Source organism: Carlito syrichta, unplaced genomic scaffold (genome assembly GCF_000164805.1).
Source record: "Carlito syrichta isolate Samal-C Ts95f unplaced genomic scaffold, Tarsius_syrichta-2.0.1 Scaffold308112, whole genome shotgun sequence".
Taxonomy (NCBI): domain Eukaryota; kingdom Metazoa; phylum Chordata; class Mammalia; order Primates; family Tarsiidae; genus Carlito; species Carlito syrichta.
The window spans coordinates 437,725-457,070 of record NW_007252208.1 but is presented as its reverse complement, the minus strand read 5'-3'; the positions used below and the strand labels follow the sequence as shown (position 1 = coordinate 457,070).

The window sequence follows — 19,346 nt, the reverse complement described above, 5'->3', positions numbered from 1 at the left end:
CCGGAGCCCAGCAGGTCGAGGCTGCGGTGGCCGGGAGCGGCCACTGCACTCCAGTCTGGGTGACAGAGTGAGACTCCAACTCAAAAAAAAAAAAAAAAAAAAAGAGATACTTTTTATAGTAGTAGAGAAGTAACAAAATAACTTTATGGTCCACTTAGCTACCAATTGCTGTATAAAATTTTAACTTGTGAAGTTGCTTGCAGTTTTACCACAGGACATTTAAATTGAAAAAATTACTTAGGTTTAGGTTGTTTTGGGAAAGTAATTTTAAAGTGTCCAAGCTGGGCTCGGTGACTCAGCCTGTAATCCTGCGCTTTGGGAGGCTGAGGTGAGTGGATTACCTGATCCCATGGGTTCGAGACCCGCTTGGGCAACTTGACGAGACCTCATTTCTATAATAAAAATCAAAAATTAGCCGGGCATGGCAGCGCATGCCTGTAGTTCCAGCTACTTGGAAGACTGAGGCGGAAGGATCGCCGGAGCCCAGCAGGTCGAGGCTGCGGTGGCCGGGAGCGGCCACTGCACTCCAGTCTGGGCGACAGAGTGAGACTCCGACTAAAAAAAAAAAAAAAAAAAAAGTGTCCATATTGCTTCCAAAAAGGATGGCTGTTAGCTTTTTTCTCTCTCTTTTTTTTCTATTTTTTGGTTTAAGAGACAGAGTCTCCCTGTGTTGCCCAAGCTCGACTTGAACTCCTGGGCTCAAGCAATCCTCCTGCCTCACCCACCCCGAATGCTGGGATTACAGGCATGAGCCACTGATCCTCGCCTGTTAATACTATTTAAAATTGGTCTGTTGATACATAGTAACTAGGAATACAACCGAAAAAAATTAACTACTATATTCAAGACCCTGTGTTGTAGGGGATTAGAAACTTGACTGAGATTGTGTTCTTGTCCTCAAGAAACATAAATCTACATCAGGGCTAAGACAAGTAAATAAATTATTTTGCTGTGGGTAAGATCACTGAATTGAGAGTATTAGATGGAGAAGCAATTGCATTTGATTTGGAGGTGGGGAGAATCTATGACATTTTTAGAGATAGTAGCATGTGAGAAGGTCCTGGAAAAACAGATTGGATTTTGAGACAAACAGAAGGGGGAGAGGAAAGGGTACCATAGGTAAAGGAACACTGGAGCAAAAGCACAGGGGCAGAAAAATGTGGATGCGTGCTTGGGAGCTCTCTGGTCTTAAGGAATGTGGATGGAAGGCAGTGTTTTGTGCAGGCCTGTAAAAATAGGTATTGTATGTTGCACTTCGAATGCCAGTTCAGGCGTTGCTTGGTAGACAGGAGTGGAACTTAGAATTTTTAAGTGGACAGTGATAGAAATAGACTTGTATTTCAGGAAGATGAACCTGGCAGTTTTGTTTAATGTGGATGGAGTGGATGAAAATGGGGACATCATGTCATATGAAGAGAGTAGGAGGAAGAGGGAGAAGGCTGGTTAAAAAGACCTTTGGGAAGCCGGGCACAGTGGCTCATGCCTGTAATCCCAGCACTTTGGGAGGCGGAGGTGAGAGACTTGCCTGAGCCCATGGGTTCAAGACCAGCCTGGGCAACATGGCAAGACCTCGTCTCTACAATAAATAAATAAATAAATTAGTTGGGTGTGTTGGCACACGCTTGTAGTTTCAACTACTTGGAAGGCTGAAGTGGAAGGATCAACAGAGCCCAGCAGGTAGAGGCTGTGGTAGCCGTGAGCAGTGTGTGGAAACGGGGGAAAGGTGAGAACGTTAAAATGAATAGAAAAGGGTGAAAGAACTGGTATTATCTGGGGAGAGATATTTTGACTTTGGTTGTGTGAGGTTAAATGAAACACTGGTAGGGTAGCTAGGTAGCATTCTTTTGGAAAACGTATATAGGGGACATTAGATATTAAAGATGTTCCTGTTTTGGTTTGTAGTTGCAGATCCTTAGTACTTTATATTTAAAGCCTAGCAAGGAGATTTCGGCCTTTGTTGTCATGTTTGTAAGTCAGTTGATAGCATTCAGTACTTTGGTAGGTCCTGGGTAAAGCACAAAATGAAAAAGTTTTTTTATTTTTTTTAATTTAAATATCTACAGTATTCAATAACTGTTACGTTTTGGCAATCTTGTGTCTTCTGTCATCTCTTAGCAATTCCTTAATATCATCTAATAGTCTGTGTTCAGACTTCCCTGATTATTTAAAAGTGAGTTTTAACGATTTTATTGATTGAAAAACATTTGTATTTGGTTGATAATAACACAAGTCTCTTTTTAACTCCCCCCCCATTATGCTATTTGTTTGAAGAAGCTGGGTAACTTATTCTGTAGGTTCTCCCATATTTTGGGTTGGCTGATTATGTCTTTGATGTCATCTAGTCATCTAAACTGCTTCTTTGCTCCTTATATGTCTTCTAAACTGGTAGTCAGATCTAAAGCTTGATTCTACTTAGGTTCTCTTTCTAAGGGGATGAGGCAAGGATCCTTCCTAGGTGGAACTATGTATTTCCTATGTAGCACATCAGGAGGCATATTACTGCTTTGGTGTCCTGCTGCTAGTGATGTTAAGATTGATCATTTGGCTCAGATGTTCTCAGCCTAATCCATATATTATAATATTCCCCCATCAACCAACCTTTCATCTAATGCTTTTTAGCAGTCAGTGATGATTTTGCAGAAAGTTTTTGTATCAGTAGCATTTCTTCTGCATGTTAGAATTTTTCTGTAAAGAAGAACTTCCCCTTATTGACTAGTTATCCTGAAATATTTTGTACAGGATTTATATAGACTGAATGTATGCTTAAATCTTCTGTTTTATTTGCTAGTTTTCAGAATGAGTTTTTTGTGAAGTTATCATAAACGTATGCATTTCTGTATTTAATGTTTTAAATTCATTTACATTTTTTTTTTTTTTTTTAAATTTAGAGTCACTCCTTCGGCCAGGCTGGAGTGCAGTGGCACACACGCTCATGGCCACCCCAGTGTCAACCCTCTGGGCTCCAGGGATCCTTCTGCCTCAGCCTTCCGAGTAGCCTGAGCTACCACGCCCGGCTATTTTTTATTTTATTGTAGAGACGAGGTCTTGCCAGGTTATGCTGGCTGGTGTGAACCCGCGGGCTCAGGCAGTCCACTTGCCTCGGCCTCCCAAAGTGCTGGGATTACAGGCTGAGCCACTGAGCCCGGCCCCTATTCACAATTTTTTAAAAAAATGCTCTAATTATCCCATCTTTGTCCAGTAGTAGATGATTTAAGTTGGCACTTGTGCTCTTTTGATGTGATCTCCCCATTCATCTTTGATAGATTTCTTACATTTGAGATCATCACTAAATGACCTAGGATAATCTCGAAATTTCTTGCTCAGATTTGAAATTAACCATTTTTTTAAAAGGGGCCCAAGTTCAAAGAGGTTTTGAAGGACTAGGATTTTCACTTTGAGAGACTATTGAAGAACAATGCAAGACAGAATGCAGTCATGTAAAATGGTAGACGTGTTCTCACAATGTGTTTGGGACTGTAAGTGCTGTAGGAAATATCACTGATTCCTGGAATGTCTGGATGAGGCATTTTGGAAGAGGTAAGATGGTCAGTCAAACGGGAGAAAATGAAAACTCATATGCCAGTTGTACAGTAGAAATAGTGAGGAACTTAGTTAGAACTCAGAATACCTTGACTTTGGTCTTGATCTTGTAACACTGGGGAATAAGAACATTCTTGCAATTGGGAATGACACTGAAAATCATGCTTTAGAAAGGTTGATTGTGCAGCAGAGTTAAGCAGTGGTTTAAAGTAGTGGTTTTTAGCTTGGTATCTGCAGCACAATCTTTGAAAAATTAAACCAACCAAACAAACCCATAGCTGGAACCTGTTTCCAAACTGTTGAATACCAGACTGGAGGAGTCGAGAAATTTCCTTTTCAAAGGACTCCCATGTGATTCTGTTTTGGTGTAAACGTTTTAGGACTATTGAATCAAAGACTAAAAGCTCAAAGAACAGTTCAGCTGTTCCAAGTATTCTAGGAATGTGGTAGTAAGGACATGGATTAGGGTGAGGCCAGTGGGAATGAGAGGAAGGGAGGGAAAGAATAAAGCAAATATATGTCTTTAAAGTTTTCATGTAGTATTTCGTTAATACTAACACAGGACTGAAAGAGAAGGAATAAATATGACTCAAGATTTGTGGTATGGGGGCCAGGGAGGGTGATGTTGATAGAAATGGGAAGATTGGCAAAGACTGCTAGTTTAGGGGAGAAGATAGTGGGGTTTTGGACATGATGTGTTGAGATGACAGCTACATAGCAAAGGGAACTCGGAGGTTCAGATATGTTTTATGTCTTGCTTTTTCTGAATGTTTCACCCATTCTCTTGTCATAGTACTCAGTGAATAATAAGTCATGCTACATTGATTGGGAGGATTTATAACAGTAACCTTTCATTTGATGAATGTGATCACAAAAATATTTGATACATTAAATAAAGGACCATCTGTTTATTGTAAAATAAGATGGGAAACAGACTGAAAAAAGTTATAACAGATATTAAGATGTTAATAGGAAAAATACTGTAATCATTTGAAACAAAAAAATCAGTAAATCAGGTAAAGGACTTAAGCAGAATTCTCATTCCTTCAACAAACGTTTACTGAAACAGAATTCTCACAGAATTCTCATTCCTTCAACAAACGTTTACTGAGCTCTTACTTCAGGTACTGTTCTGAGTGCTAGCAAACAAGACCAAGGAGCTCTCTGAGTGTGCTGGTAGTGTTATGAGAGACAAATAGTGTAAGAGGTAGACAGCAGACATGTTCCAAAAAATAAGAATTTCAAATATTGATAATGATATTAAGAAAAGAAGATAGGGTAATGAAGTAGAGAGTGACCTTTTGGGGTTTATTTATTTATTGTTTATTTTTGAGTCAGAGTCTCACTCTGTCGCCCAGGCCGGGGTACATTGGCATGATCACAACCACCACAGCCTCAGCCTGCTAGGCTCAGGTGATCTTCCGTCTCAATCTTTCAAGTAACTAAAACTACAGGCTTGTGCCACTATGCCCAGCTAATTTTTTTTATTTATTGTAGAGACAAGGTCTTGCCATGTGGCCCAGACTGGTCTTGAGCCTGTGGGCTTAGGCAATTCCCTCACCTCTACCTCCCAAAGTGCTAGGATTACAGGTGTGAGCCACCACGCCTGGCTAGGTTTTATTTATTTTTTGTCTTTTCTTGGGGAACATTGGTAGTGTTGTGCATCTGGAGGTTAGCATTCCTAATTTCTACTTAATTATGTGAAAAACATTAGTCAGATTCAAGTTCTGTTGGAGTTCCCTGGTAATTTGACTCATAAGTGCTTTTCTTTTTCAGTTTTTTCTTTTGTTTGGTTCTTCTTAAAGATGCTTATGTAATAGATAAGAGTATAGATTTCTTCCTGACAAGTGAGCTTGCTTCTTGTGGAAATTACTTATGTGGGTTATTTTCACAGAATAGTGTTGGCATTGTTCTGTTGGGAGAGAAACTATTCCTCTGAAAAATGTTTACGTTTTTTTCTGTGGCTTCATTCAATAGCGAAATGTAGTGATTTGATTCTGCCATGAGTCAGTGGCACATCTGAAGGTGGGAACTGAGTCACTTGGACCCTTCCTTGCTTTTTGTACACGGTTTTTGTGAGAGTCAAATGAAATACATATGCAAGGTATCTTCAAAGTTGAAGGAAATCACTGCATAGTTAAGAGTTGACTGTAACTTATCTTTGTTCTTTGTTGCTTAATTATACATACATCATGTAACTAAATATTTTAAACTATACTTAAAGTATAGCAAGTTCAGTGAGTTTCTTTACAGAGAAATAGTAAGTGGTTTGTAGACGGAAAGTTATCTGTTTAGGAAATTTCTTCAACAAATAAACATTTTTATGTTTTTTATATATTGCTGAAGAGTGATCCAGAAGTTGAAGTCTCACTCCACCACTCAGCCTGGCGTGCAGTGGCACACTCATGGCCACCCCAGCGTTGACCTGCTGGGCTCAGGTGATCCTTCTGCATCAGCCTTCCAAGTAGCCAGAACTACAGGTGCATGCTACCATGCCTGGCTAATTTTTTGGTTTGTTGTAGAGATGAGGTCTCACCAAGTTGCCTAGGCTGTTCTCAAACCCGTGGGCTCAGGCAATCCTCTCATCTTGGACTCCCACAGTGTTGGAATTATAGGCTTGAGCCACCATGCCTGGCAGTTATATTTTTAATCAGTAATTTTAGGGACTTTTTAGGTGTGAGAAAGAGATATTGGAATGAGAAAACAAATTTTAGTCTTTAATTTTCTATTTGATAATTTACTGTTGAGAATATAAAATTTGCAGAGGAGGCCAGGCACAGTGGCGTGTATCTGTAGTCTGAGTTACTTGAGAGACTGAGGTGGGAGGATTGCTTGAGCCTAGGAGTTTGTGTCTAGACTGGGCAACAAGTGAAATCCATCTCTTATAAAAAAGATTTGCAGAGGAGGAAAGGGATGAGGTTTTTAGAAATGGAAACAGAGATAGAACTGAGATAGCTCCAGTGCTTTAATGTTTGCTTTAATTCTGACTACTTTGTATGGAATCTTTTTTCTTTTAAAGGAAACTTGAACATAACTTCGAAAGAAGATTTGATTCTTTATTTCTGGACTGCATATATATAGCAAGGCCATCAGAATGTCAGGAGCCTCAGTAAAGGTGGCTGTCCGGGTGAGGCCCTTCAATTCTCGAGAGACCAGCAAGGAGTCTAAATGCATCATTCAGATGCAAGGCAACTCGACCAGTGAGTGCACATTGTTTACTATCATTTATTAGCTCACTTTTCTTTCCTCCCTCCCATCTCTTCTTGCTATGATCAGAATAGATGAACATTTGTGTGTTCACACTTTGAACTTTGCTATTCTGAAGGATCCAGAATATCCCCTCTTGATATTTGCTGCAGTATATTTAAATGTGGACTATTTGTTTTGCTCTTTACAATTGAGAAATCCTGAATAACTAGACTAATTTAGCTGTTGTTAATACTTATTAAGTTGACATTTTTTTTTTAAGTTGGAGTCTTACTCTGTCACCAAGGCTGGAGTACAGTGGCATGATTATGGCTCCCCACAGTCGCAAACTCCTGGGCTCAGGAGGTCCTTCTGCCTCACCCTCCCAAGTATCTGGGACTATAGGTGTGTGCCACCATGCCCAGCGAATTTTATTTTATTCTATTTTTTTGTAGAGATGAGATCTTGCTATGTTGCCCAGGCTGGTCTCAAACTCTTGGGCTCAAGCAATTCTCCTGTCTTGGCCTCCCAGAGTGCTGGGATTACAGGTCTGAGATACCTGAAATCTCAGGCTGGCTGAAATCTTAATAAAGATGTAAGCTATGATATTTACTAAATACTGATATGATGTATACCTCCCGAGGCACCAAGATTTATTGTTCTTCTTTCTCAATTTTAAATCGCACCAATTTGCCAAGATCTTAGAACTTACTCTTCAATGGTTCTTTGAGTTGAATAATGGATGCAATTATAATATATAGTAAACTTGTAAATTATTACTAAAATTATCAGTCACTGCTTCCTAGCTTGTTTCTTGTTAGAATTACTTAGGTGAAAAATGATGTAAGCTGGTTTCTTTTGTACTCACATTACTAAATTACTTTATATGGGTCTGTAGGCAAATTATTACTTAAAATACTGGTAGGCTCTGCCATTTTTCAATCTGTAATTTGATGATAAAGCAGAATGGTTACTTGTTCAGATACAGGTTCCTGCTGAAGTGACTCTTCTGACCTTAGCTGCTTGTGCTCCACTTGCCAGTGTTATGTGGAGAGGCGTCTGCGGGGGGGAAATGTTTGTTCCACAGAAATCTAGCTAGATAGTGCAGTTCACATTCAGGTAGTTCATGTACAACTTTGAACATTTCGCTGCTTATAGTCTTCTCTGAACTTGATAGGGCTTGTAGCGATCTTTTTTAGAAAACAAAATTCAAAAGTAGGAATCCAAATAGCTATACCATTGTATTTTACATTTGTCAATTGTGCCAAAGATTGTATGAATTATATCCTATGAATATTGTCAAATAAAAAGAGATACAAAAGTCAACATTGAATTGTATAAACAGGTTAACTTTATGGCATTTAAATTATATCTTAATAAAACTGGTTTTAAAAAGTCAGTATTGATCATGTGCTCCTTTCTTAAAATTTGACCTAAATTCATAATTGAATGGGACAACAACATATTACATTTTTTTTCTTGCATGATGTTATTATTTGTGCTTCATTTTAATAATTAAATTTTATATAATATGTATCATTAATTAGGCTTCTGATTATTGAGCTGTCATTTCTCTGTGAAAAACATATTTAATTATAACTTACTCTGGAATACTGGTATATATCACAAGTTTTGTTAAAAGGTAGACTTTAGGAAATCCTGGATCAAGAGCAAAAATGAATTCCAAAAAGAACTCCTTTTTTTAATGATATGTTTTGCATACTGAATGTTTCTTGCTTATCCAGGAGAAATCCCCACTGTTATGGGGATCTATTTTCATTAATGTTTGTGGTTTCTTTTGCTATAGAGTTGGAAATCTTGCTAAACATTTTTAAGTAGAGATTGAGTATTAAAAGCACATATCCAAGAATTGCAAAAATAAATTTATCATATAATAAAAGTAAATGGAAGGTTTTTATTAGTATAAGTAATGATACTAATTTTTTTCTTGATGACAAATAATTTTAAAATATGCACATCTTGCATTGGCTATGTTTATATTTATTGTCAAGGTCAAATAGCATTATCTTATTTTCCCCTCCACTTTTGATTTATTTTTGTGAATAGATGAAACATTCACTCACATAGTATAAAATTTGAAAGGTACAAAGAGTGTGCTATACAAAGACTTCCTCTCATCCTATCTCATAGTCAACCAGTTCCTCTCTCCTTAAGCTAACTGTGTTATGTAACCTACCAAAGTTAGTTTAGATGATCTTCCAGAGATAGTTTAAGCAGCAGCATCTTTTTCTTTTTTCTTTTTTCTTTGAGTTGGAGTCTCACTCCGTTTTCCAGGCTGGAGTGCAGTGGCTTGCTCACGGCCACCTCAGCTTCGAGCTGCTAAGTTCAGGTGATCCTTCTGTCTCAGCCTTCCAAGTAGCTGGAACTACAGGTACACCCGGCTAATTTTATTGTAGAGATGAGGTCTCGCCAAGTTACCTGGGTTGTTCTCGAACCTGTGGGCTCAGGCAGTCCTCTCACTGCAGCCTCCCAAAGTGCTGGGATTATAGGCTTGAGCCACCATGCCCGGCCAGCAGCATCTTTTTCTAAGATAGTTTCCCCCTTTTCATTAGTAATAAAGTGTAATAGCAGCTTATTTTTCAGTCTTGACTGCATTATATGTTTTAAATACTTGAATAATACAATTTGTGTTTATAGTTTGTTAAAGTTGTTTCTTTAAAAAAAAAATTATTTTCCAACTCATCTTTGACAACGCCTCCACGACCTACCACTGGGGAGAGGAGAACCTATTCAGTAAATGGTGCTGGGAAAACTGGCTGACCACATGCAGAAGATTGAAACAGGACCCCTATCTATCCCCATGCACAAAGGTTAACTCCAAATGGATCAGAGACCTAAATGTAAAACCTCAAACCATAAGAACCTTAGAAAAGGAAGGAAATACCCTCATGGAAATCGGAACTGGCATCCAATTCCTGAACAAAACCCGAAACCCACAGGTCATAAGAGAGAAGATAAACAAGTGGGACCTTATTAAACTGACAAGCTTCTACAAAGCCAAAGAAACCATCAAGAGAGCAGGGAGACAGCCTACAGACTGGGAAAAAGTATTTGCCAACTCCAGGTCTGACAAAAGGTTAACATCCTGGATCTACAAGGAACTCAAACGTGCTGAAAAGAAAAAAACAAACAACCCCATTATAAAATGGACAAAAGATATGAACAGACACTTCACAAAAGAAGACATTCGAGCAGCCAACAAACACATGAAGAAATGCTCAACCTCACTAATCATCAGGGAGATGCAAATCAAAACCACACTGAGATACCACCTAACTCCAGTCAGAATGGCAATTATCAACAACTCAAAAAATAACAGCTGCTGGAGAGGGTGTGGTGAAAAGGGAACACTTTTACACTGTTGGTGGGAGTGTAAACTAGTGCAACCTCTGTGGAAAGCAGTGTGGCGATTCCTAAAAGCTCTAAATATCGACCTCCCATATGACCCCGCAATCCCCCTACTGGGAATATACCCTGAAGAACTCAAATCACTCTATAAAAAAGATATCTGCACACATATGTTTATCGCAGCATTGTTCACAATAGCAAGAACCTGGAAGCAACCATGCTGTCCACCAAAAGAGGACTAGATTAAAAAAATGTGGTACATATACACGATGGAATACTACGCAGCCATAAAAAAGAACGAAATCATGAATTTCACAGCAACCTGGATGGAACTAGAGTCAATAATAACTGAGTGACCTCTCACAGAAACAAAGATCTGAGTATCACATGTTCTCACTCATATAGCAGTCCTTGAACATATACCGTAATACTATTAAAAAAAAAAAAAAAGAACACTGACAGTGGTGGGAAACTATGGGGGGGAGGGGAAGGGAGGTGGGATTAACGGTAGTCAATATCTGTGTGGGGACGGGGAGATACCCCTTATCAACAAGGGTGCCTGAACGAAGCATATTTGTATACCTAACCCTTAACTGTACCCCACAATATCATAATAAAAAATATTGATTATAAAAAGAAAAATTATTTTGAGTTGGGGTTTCACTCTTGTCACCCAAACTGGAATGCATGGTCATGACCGTCATGGCTCCCAGCAGCCTTGACCTCCTGGGCTCAGGCAGTCCTTCTACCTCATTATTCCAAGAAGCTGGGACTATAGACTTGCACCACCACTCCTGGCTAATTTTTTGATTTTTTTTTTTTTTGTAGAGATAAGGTTTTGCTGTGTTGCTCAGGCTGTCTTGAACTTTTGATCTCAAACATTCCACCCACGTAGTCTTCCCAAAGTACTGGAATTACAGGCATGAGGCACCACACCCAGCCTCTTTTAAGATTGTAACATGAAATAAAATCCTTGCAAGGTAATGGATTTTATTTATTAGGAGGTATTTACTGTATGCATAATGGCATGCTGTGTAACTAAATAGAGTATCAAAAAGCAATCTATTGACTGTGCAGAGAATAAAACTCACAGAGTACACCTTTCTTTTGGCTGTGTGAGCATTAACAATTTAAAAACTTTTTTTTAGTTAAAAGAATTAAAAACTCAAAGTATATAGTGGTAAGATTTGTTTTTGTTTTTTTTTTTTTGAGTTGGAGTCTCACTCTGTTGCCCAGACTAGAGTGCAGTGGCCACTCCCGGCCACTGCAGCCTCGAGCTGCTGGGCTCCGGCGATCCTTCCACCTCAGCCTTCCAAGTAGCTGGAACTACAGGCGCACACTACCACACCTGGCTAATTTTTTGATTTATTGTAGAGATGAGGTCTCACCAAGTTGCCTAGGCAGGTCTTGAACCCCCGGGCTCAGGCAATCCACTCACCTCAGCCTCCCAAGGCGTGGGATTACAGGCTGAGCCACCGAGCCTGACAGTGGTAAGATTTGAAAGCTTTTTTTGTAGTTCTGGGTCTCTACAGTTTTGAGAAATGGATATGAGTCTGGTTAATCTCTGATTTTGCCATTTTTTGATCACCTGGATTACAACTTACTATGATATTATTGATGGTTAATAAAGTGTTAGGTCTCAGTTGTTTATAAGATATATAATTCTCCAGGCTCACGCCTGTAATCCCAACATTTTGGGAGGCGGAGGCAAGAGGATTGCTTGTATCCATGGGTTCAAGACCAACCTGGGCAACATGGTGAGACCGCGTCTCTACAATAAATCAAAAAATTAGCTGGGTGTGGCAGCAGGCACTTGTGGTTCCAGCTACTTGGAAGGCTGAGGTGGAAGGATCACCTGAGTCCAGCAGGTCAAGACTTCAGTGACCATGAGCATGCCACTGTACTCCAGCCTGGGCAACAGAGTGAGACTCGTATTCAAAAGAAAAAAAGATATATAGCTATCTTTTTGATGTAATTATTTGGAGTATATACAAAATAATGTCAGTGTAGGGGGAAAAAGTAAAATTATCCTAATATGATATTCACTCTAGATGAAGAATTTCAGATGTTTTCGTTTGTAGTAGAAAGCAAACTAAAGAAGAAAAGAAGTTTCTGAGTTGATCACCCTTTGAGAACAATGCAATACAATTTTAAGAGTTTATGAGGATATAAGTTCTGTTCACCTATTTTTGCTTATCTCCTACAAAAATCTCTCCAGAATTATTGAAAATATTGATATATCTTTTTTTTTTTCCAAGTTGGAGTCTCACTCTGTCACCCAGGCTGGAGTGCAGTGACCCACTCATAGCCACTGCAGCCTCGACCTGCTGGGCTTCAGCGATCATTCCGCCTCAGCCTTCCAAATAGCGGGAACCAGGCGCATGCTACCACACCCAGCTAATTTTTTGATTTATTGTAGAGACAAGGTCTTGCCAAGTTGCTGGGGCTGCTCTCGAGCCCGCAGGCTCAGGCAATTCACTAGCCTTGGCCTCCCAAATTGCTGGGATTACAGGCTGAGCCACCGAACCTGACCTGATAGATCTTTTAATGAAATATTCAATAAGAAATACCTGGTTTTTATTTTGTATTTTAGCTATATATCTTTCATTTCATTTTTTGTAGAAATGGGTTCTCACTACATTGACCACTTGGTCTTGAACTCCTGGGCTCTCAGCTTCCCAAGGCATAAGTTACTGTACCCAGCTGGTTTTTATCATAGTTATTTAACTCTTTTTCCTTTCTTTTTTTCTTTTAAAGATGTGAGGTACAATTCAGGATTAGGTATACAAATGGTGATTGTACAGGTGAAGTTTCGGCCTGACTTTAGTTCCCAAATCGCCTGGTTTGAGATCAGGTACCCTTATTGAGAAGTGTGCTCCCCCTCCTTCCCCTGACAGTGTCCCACTGCTGTCAATCCCTTTCTTATAGTATTATGATAATTGTTTAGGGTCCGCTCATGAGTGAGAACATGTGGTACTCAGTTCTTTTTTTCTATGCTAGATCACTGCATAGAAACAAAGCTGTCCAAGTTGCTGCATAATTTTGTCCTTTATGACTGTGTAATATTCCATTGGGTATATGTACCACATTGTTTTGGTTTTTTTTTTTGAGTTGGAGTCTCACTTTGTCACCTAGTCTGGAATGCAGTGGCACACTGCTCATGGCCACCCCAGCGTCGACCTGCTGGGCTCCAATGATCCTTCCGCCTCAGTCTTCCAGGTAGCTGGAACTATAAGCACGCACTACCACGCCCAGCTCACTTTTTTGATTTACTGTAGAGATGAGGTCTCGCCAAGTTGCCTGGGTGGGTCTCAAACCCACGGGCTCAGGCAATCCTCTTGCCTCGGCCTCCCAAAGTGCTGGGATTACAGGCTGAGCCACCGAGCCCGGCCGGGACCACATTTTTTAAACTCAACCTACTTTCGATGGACAGCACACGACCATGAATAGTCAAAACAATCCTCAACAACAGAAACAAAGCAGGAGGTATCACACTTCCAGTCTTCAAACTTTATTATAAGGCTGCATTAATCAAAAAATATGTAACTGGTATAAGATCAGGCATATAGACCTGTGTAGAACCATATAGAACAGTATAGAGATTCCAGAAGCAAAAACCTCAATTTCTCAACCAATTCATCTTTGACAAAGCCTCCACTAACAACCACAGGGAGAGGAGAGCTTAATTAGTAAGTGGTGCTGGGAAAACTGACTGACCACATGCAGAAGATTAAAATAAGACCCCTACCTATCACCATACACGAAAATCAACTCTAAATGGATCAAAGACCTAAATGTAAGACCTCAAACTATAAGAACCTTAGAAAATGCAGGAGACACCCTTAAGGAAATTAGAAGTGACAACTAGTTCCTGATCAAAACCCCAAATGCTCATGCCATAAGAGATAAAATAGACAAGTGGGACATCATTCAAGCTGAAAAGCTTCTGCAAAGCAAAAGAAACCATCAAGAGAGCTGGAACACAACCCACAGACTGGGAAAAAAATATTTATCTACTATATATCTGAAAGGCCTAATATTTAGAATCTACAAGGAACTCAAATGTGCAAAAAGAAAAAACTCAGACAGCCCTATTAAAAAGTGGGCAAATGATAAAGAAGGACAAACATATGGACTTTGCAGCAACTTGGATGGATTTAGAGGCTATCATACTCAGTGATCTATCACAGAAACAAAGAACAGAATGCTATGTGTTCTCATAAGCAGACCTCGAACAATGATAATACTATAAGAAAGGGATTGGCAGTAGTGGTAAACTGCCAGGGGAGGGAGGGGCACACCTCATCAATAAGGGTACCTGCATAATGAACATTTGTATACCTAACCCTGAATTGTACCCCGCATCTTTAAAATAAAAAGAAAATCACTATGCAAAAAAAAAGCAGGCAAATGATATGAATAGATACTTCTCAAAAGAAGCCATATGAGCAGCTAACAGATACATGAAAAAATGCTCAGCCTCACTAATCATTAAAGAAATACAAATTTAAACCACATTGAGATACCACCTAACTACAGTCAGGATGGCCCTCATCAATAACTCAGAAAACAACAGATGATGGAGAAGATGCTGGGAAAAAGGAACACTTCTACACTGTTGTTGGGAGTGTAAACTAGTACAACCTCTGTGGAAAACAGTGTGGCAATTCCTAAAAGATCTAAAAGTTGACCTTCTGTATGACCCAGCAATGCCCCTTCTGGGAATATACCCAGAGGAACTCAAATCAGTTCTACAAAAAAGATACCTGCGTACGCATGCTTATTGCAGCACTTCACAATAGCAAAAACTTGGAACCAACCATGCTGCCCATTGAAACTAGTTGTTTTTTTTTTTAAAGGTGTAACTATTACAGGTTTTATTATTCAAAACAGACATTGGAAACCTGTAGTGTTTCTAGATATTTAACTTTTTTTTTTTGCATCGCTATCTCACTCGGTCGCCCCAGGTTGAAGTGCAGTGGCATGACCATGACTTACCGCAGCCTTGAACTCCTGGGCACAGGCAGTCCTTTTGCCTTAGTCTTCCAAGTAGCTGGGACCACATGCGTGTGCCACCATGCCTGGCTAAGTATTTTTCTGTAGATAGTGAAGTCTTGCTTTGTCCCCAGGCTAGTCTCTAATTCCTATTCTCAAGCAATCTTGCCTTGGCCTCCCAACGGAATTTGGGATTACAAGTATAAGCCACCATGTCTGGCCTTTTTTTTTTTGCATCAGGTTCTCACTCTGTCACCCAAACTGGAGTGTGGTGGCATGATCCTGGCTCACTGCAGCCTTGAGCTCCTGGATTCAAGCAGTCTTCCTGTCTTGGCCTCCCAAAATGCTGGTAATACTGGCATGAGTTACTATGCCTGGACTCTGGCCCATTTAAAATTCTTTATTGATCTAGATGCATCATCTCAAATAGCATCCAAAGTGCAGAAAGAGGACTGCATAGAATTGGATGACTAGAAAATGTTTTGGAAATTACCTTAAATATTGTTTTCTTCCTGTGACATATCTATTACTTTTAATAACGTAACAAATGTGAATTGTGTATGTAGAATAAGATCTGAATGTGTATACAGAAAAAAATTTTTTCTTTCACCTACTATAAGCTTGTAAATTAAATAGGCTGGGCATGGTGGCTCACTCATGTGATCCCAGCACTTTGGGAGGTCAATGTGGGAGGATTGCTTGAATGCAGGAGTTCGAGATTAGCCTGGGCAACATAGGGAGACCTTGTCTCTACAAAAATATTAAAAATAATTAGCCGGGCATGATGGCATGCTTCTGTAGTTCCAGCTATTCAGGAGACTGAGGTGAAAGGATCACCTGAACCCAAAAGTTTGAGACTGCAGTGAGCCATGATTGTGTCATTGCACTCCAGCCTGGGTGACAGAATGAGACCCTGACTTTAAAAAAAAAATAGTGGCCAACCCCTTCGCATCCCCTCCCATTGTGAGAGCTTTTCTGTCCTCTCAATAAATTTTCTAAAAAAAGAAAAAATGGTAAAATGCCCACTATTATTTATTAATTAAATTTATTAATTATTTAGCACAATTCTTTTTTTTTTACTTATTTTATTTTGAAATTGTGGGGTACAATTCAGGGTTAGATATACAAATGTTCCTTGTGCAGGTACCCTTATTGATGAGGTGTGCCCCCCTTCTCTAGGCGGATATGGACTACTGTCAATCCCAGCTCCCCACCTCCACACCCCTCCCCACAGTTTCCCGCTACTTTCAGTCCCTTTCCTACAGTAATACAGTAGTTGTTCAAGGACCACTCATGAGTGAGAACATATGGTATTCAACTCTTTGTTTCTGTGAGCGATCACTCAGTATTATAACTCTAATTCCATCCAGGTTGCTGCAAAGTTCATGATTTTGTTCTTCTTTATGGCTGCATAATATTCCATTGTATATATGTACCACATTTTTTTTATCCAGTCCTCTTTGGATGGGCAGCATGATTGGTTCCATGTTCTTGCTATTGTGAAAAGTGCTGCGATAAGCATATGTGTGCAGGTGTCTTTTTTATAGAGTGACCTGAGTTCTTCGGGTTATATTCCCCGTAGGGGGATTTATTTGGTACATTTTTAAGTGTTCTTCAAGAATATGTTAATGACTGTATAGTATTCTATTGTATTTATGAGCCCTACTTTATTTAGCTGTCAGACACTTCAGCCTTAAAACCACATCGGGCTGGGTGTAGTGTCTGTACCTGTAATCCTAGCAATTTGCAAGGCCATGGCAGGAGGATCACTTGAGGCCAGTAGTGTAAGACCAGCCTGGGCAGCATAGCAAGATCCTGTCTCTACAAAAAATTTGAAAACCTAGCCCAGCATGATGGCACATGCCTATAGTCCTAGCTACTCAGGAGGCTAAGGCAAGAGGATTGCTTGATCCTAGGAGATCAAGGCTATAGTGAGCTAGAATTATGCTACTGCATGCCAGTCCGGATGACAGAGTGTGACCCTGTCTCAAAAACACAAACACAGCACACACACAAAAACACAGGAGTGCTGTGAAAAAGAATGTAAGCCCCAATACGGGTGGGGAAAGAATTTTTTTTTTTAAATTTATATGTTTTGTAGTGATGAGGTCTTGCCAAGTTGCCCGGGCTAGTCTCGAACCTGTGGGCTCAGGCAATCCACTCACCTCAGCCTCCCAAAGCATGGGATTACAGGCTGAGCCACTGAACCCGGCCAAGAATTATTTTTAGGAGGCAGTGTGTGAAGCTGTCTACCTGGTGTCTCTGCCTTCATGTTCAATAAACATTTCAAACTCAACATGTCCATAACTGACATACATCCTCTTGCAATCCTGCTTCCCTGCATTCTCCAACTCAGTGGCAACTCTGTCTTTGTAGTTGCTCAGGACAAAAGTCACGTAATCATCCTTGACTTCTTTCTCTTCTATCCTCTGTCCAAATCCATCAGCAAGTTCTGTAGGCTTTGCCTCAGAGTCTAACTAGAATCTGACCACTTTTCACTTTTCACTGTCACCTCCTGCAGTAACCTCCTAGCAGGTCCCTTGCATATACCCTTGTCCTTCAGCAGTCTAGTCTCAACAGAGCATCTAGGGCGATCATTTTAGAATGGAGGTTTAACTACTTTTTTGTTCAAAACTCTGAAATGGTTCCCTTTTTAGTAAGAATAAAAGCTAAACGCAGTGACCATCTCAGTTTGTCAAACCATTGATGGTCTGCCACTTAATAGTATATTGGGTATACTCCCCTATTTCTTTATTTTAAAAAAGTTGTATATATTTATATATATATTTTATAGAGATGGGGTTAAGCTATGTTGCCTAGGTTGGTCTTAAACTCCTGGCCTCAAGCATTCCTCCCGCCTTGGCCTTCCAAAGTGCTGGGGTAAAGGCATGAGCCACTGCACCCAGCCTCTGTTTCTTAAATATTCTTGAAGACGGCCGGATGCAGTGGCTCAAGCCTGTAATCTCAGCACTTTGGGAGACCTGTGCGCTCAGGCAGTCCTCTAGCCTCTGCCTCCCAAAATGCTGGGATTACAGGTGTCAGCCACCGCGTCCTGTGTTTCTCTCTCTCTCTCTCTCTCTCTCTCTCTCTCTCTCTCTCAGCTTTCTAAGTAGTCGGACTACAGGCGTGCGCTACCACCCCCAGCTATTTTTTAACTTATTTGACAATGTCTCTCCAAGTTGCCTGGGCTGATCTTGAACCCGCTGGCTCAGGCAATCCGCTCACCTTTGCCTCCCAAATGCTGGGATTATAGGTTGAGCCACCAAGCCTGGTGTCTTCATTTGGTGAATGGAGATGTTGCTAATGTCTACCCTACCTACTATCCCAGGGTCGTTGTGAGGATCAAATGAAATCATGAACACTGTATAGGATGGTATTTAAAAACTATTTAAGTTGGTTTTTGTTGTTAGTTTTAGTACCTAAATGATTTTTTTCAGTGGAAATATAAGTTTAAAGACAGAGATAATTTTACCTATCGCTAAGTTGGAAGGGGTTCTTACTATGGATTTGTTTTTCGTTATACTTGATATAATTTAAATTTATTCAGCTATGTAAATAAATTGTTTTCACAACAAAATGTCTAAGAGAGATGACTGGATAGGTGCTTTGCATGTTATTGTTCTAGTCTTTTAAGACTCATTAAAATTCAAACTACTTCATACTGTCTTTATATGTTCATTTGTTGGCTTCTCACAGGAGAAAGCAGCTATGCCCAGTTTTTGTTTGTGTGTGTGTGTTTTTTAATGCCTTCTTTGCAACTCTAGAGATGTTTTTGTGTTCATTTTTAAAGGCCCATGCCAGTAACTGGTGCTGATTCCTTTTGGTGGTTGCCCAGTGAAGTGTGAACTGCTGTAATGGAAGCCAGCAGTCTGGAATGCACTTAGCAAGAATGAAAGGGACTACCACTTCCGGTACTATGTTAGACACAACAGGCATTCATAGATTAACTCTTTGCTAGTACCTGTATATCAAGGAATGTACATTATATAGGCTAAAAACTGCTTAGCGGGGGAATGGGGGATAGGGTTCAGAAACTACCCTCAGGGCACAGTGTTCACTATCGGGGGAATGGGCCACCTGAGACCAGTTCCCAAAACGGTACAATATATCCATGTAACGAATACACATGTGTACTCCCCAAATCTAAAATTTAAAATTAAAAGAAAAAAACTGGTTGGAGTGAATGCCCTGTACATATATATAGGTGGTAGGAATAAGAAATATGAAATTAGGTTTTTGTTATTCAACAAGCCTAG

General features: G+C 39.9%; 1 protein-coding gene across 5 annotated transcripts in view; it reads left to right on the top strand.

The window, feature by feature from the left end:
* KIF1B (kinesin family member 1B) overlaps window positions 1-19,346 on the top strand; it is a 157,447-nt gene that overhangs the window by 9,589 nt on the left and 128,512 nt on the right. For all 5 annotated transcript variants that reach the window (XM_021716015.1, XM_021716016.1, XM_008064949.2 and 2 more), the window contains exon 2: window positions 6,560-6,740. In XM_021716015.1, coding sequence (XP_021571690.1) covers window positions 6,635-6,740 — 106 coding nt within the window. In that variant the 5' untranslated portion in view covers window positions 6,560-6,634. The remainder of the gene's footprint in view (window positions 1-6,559; window positions 6,741-19,346) is intronic.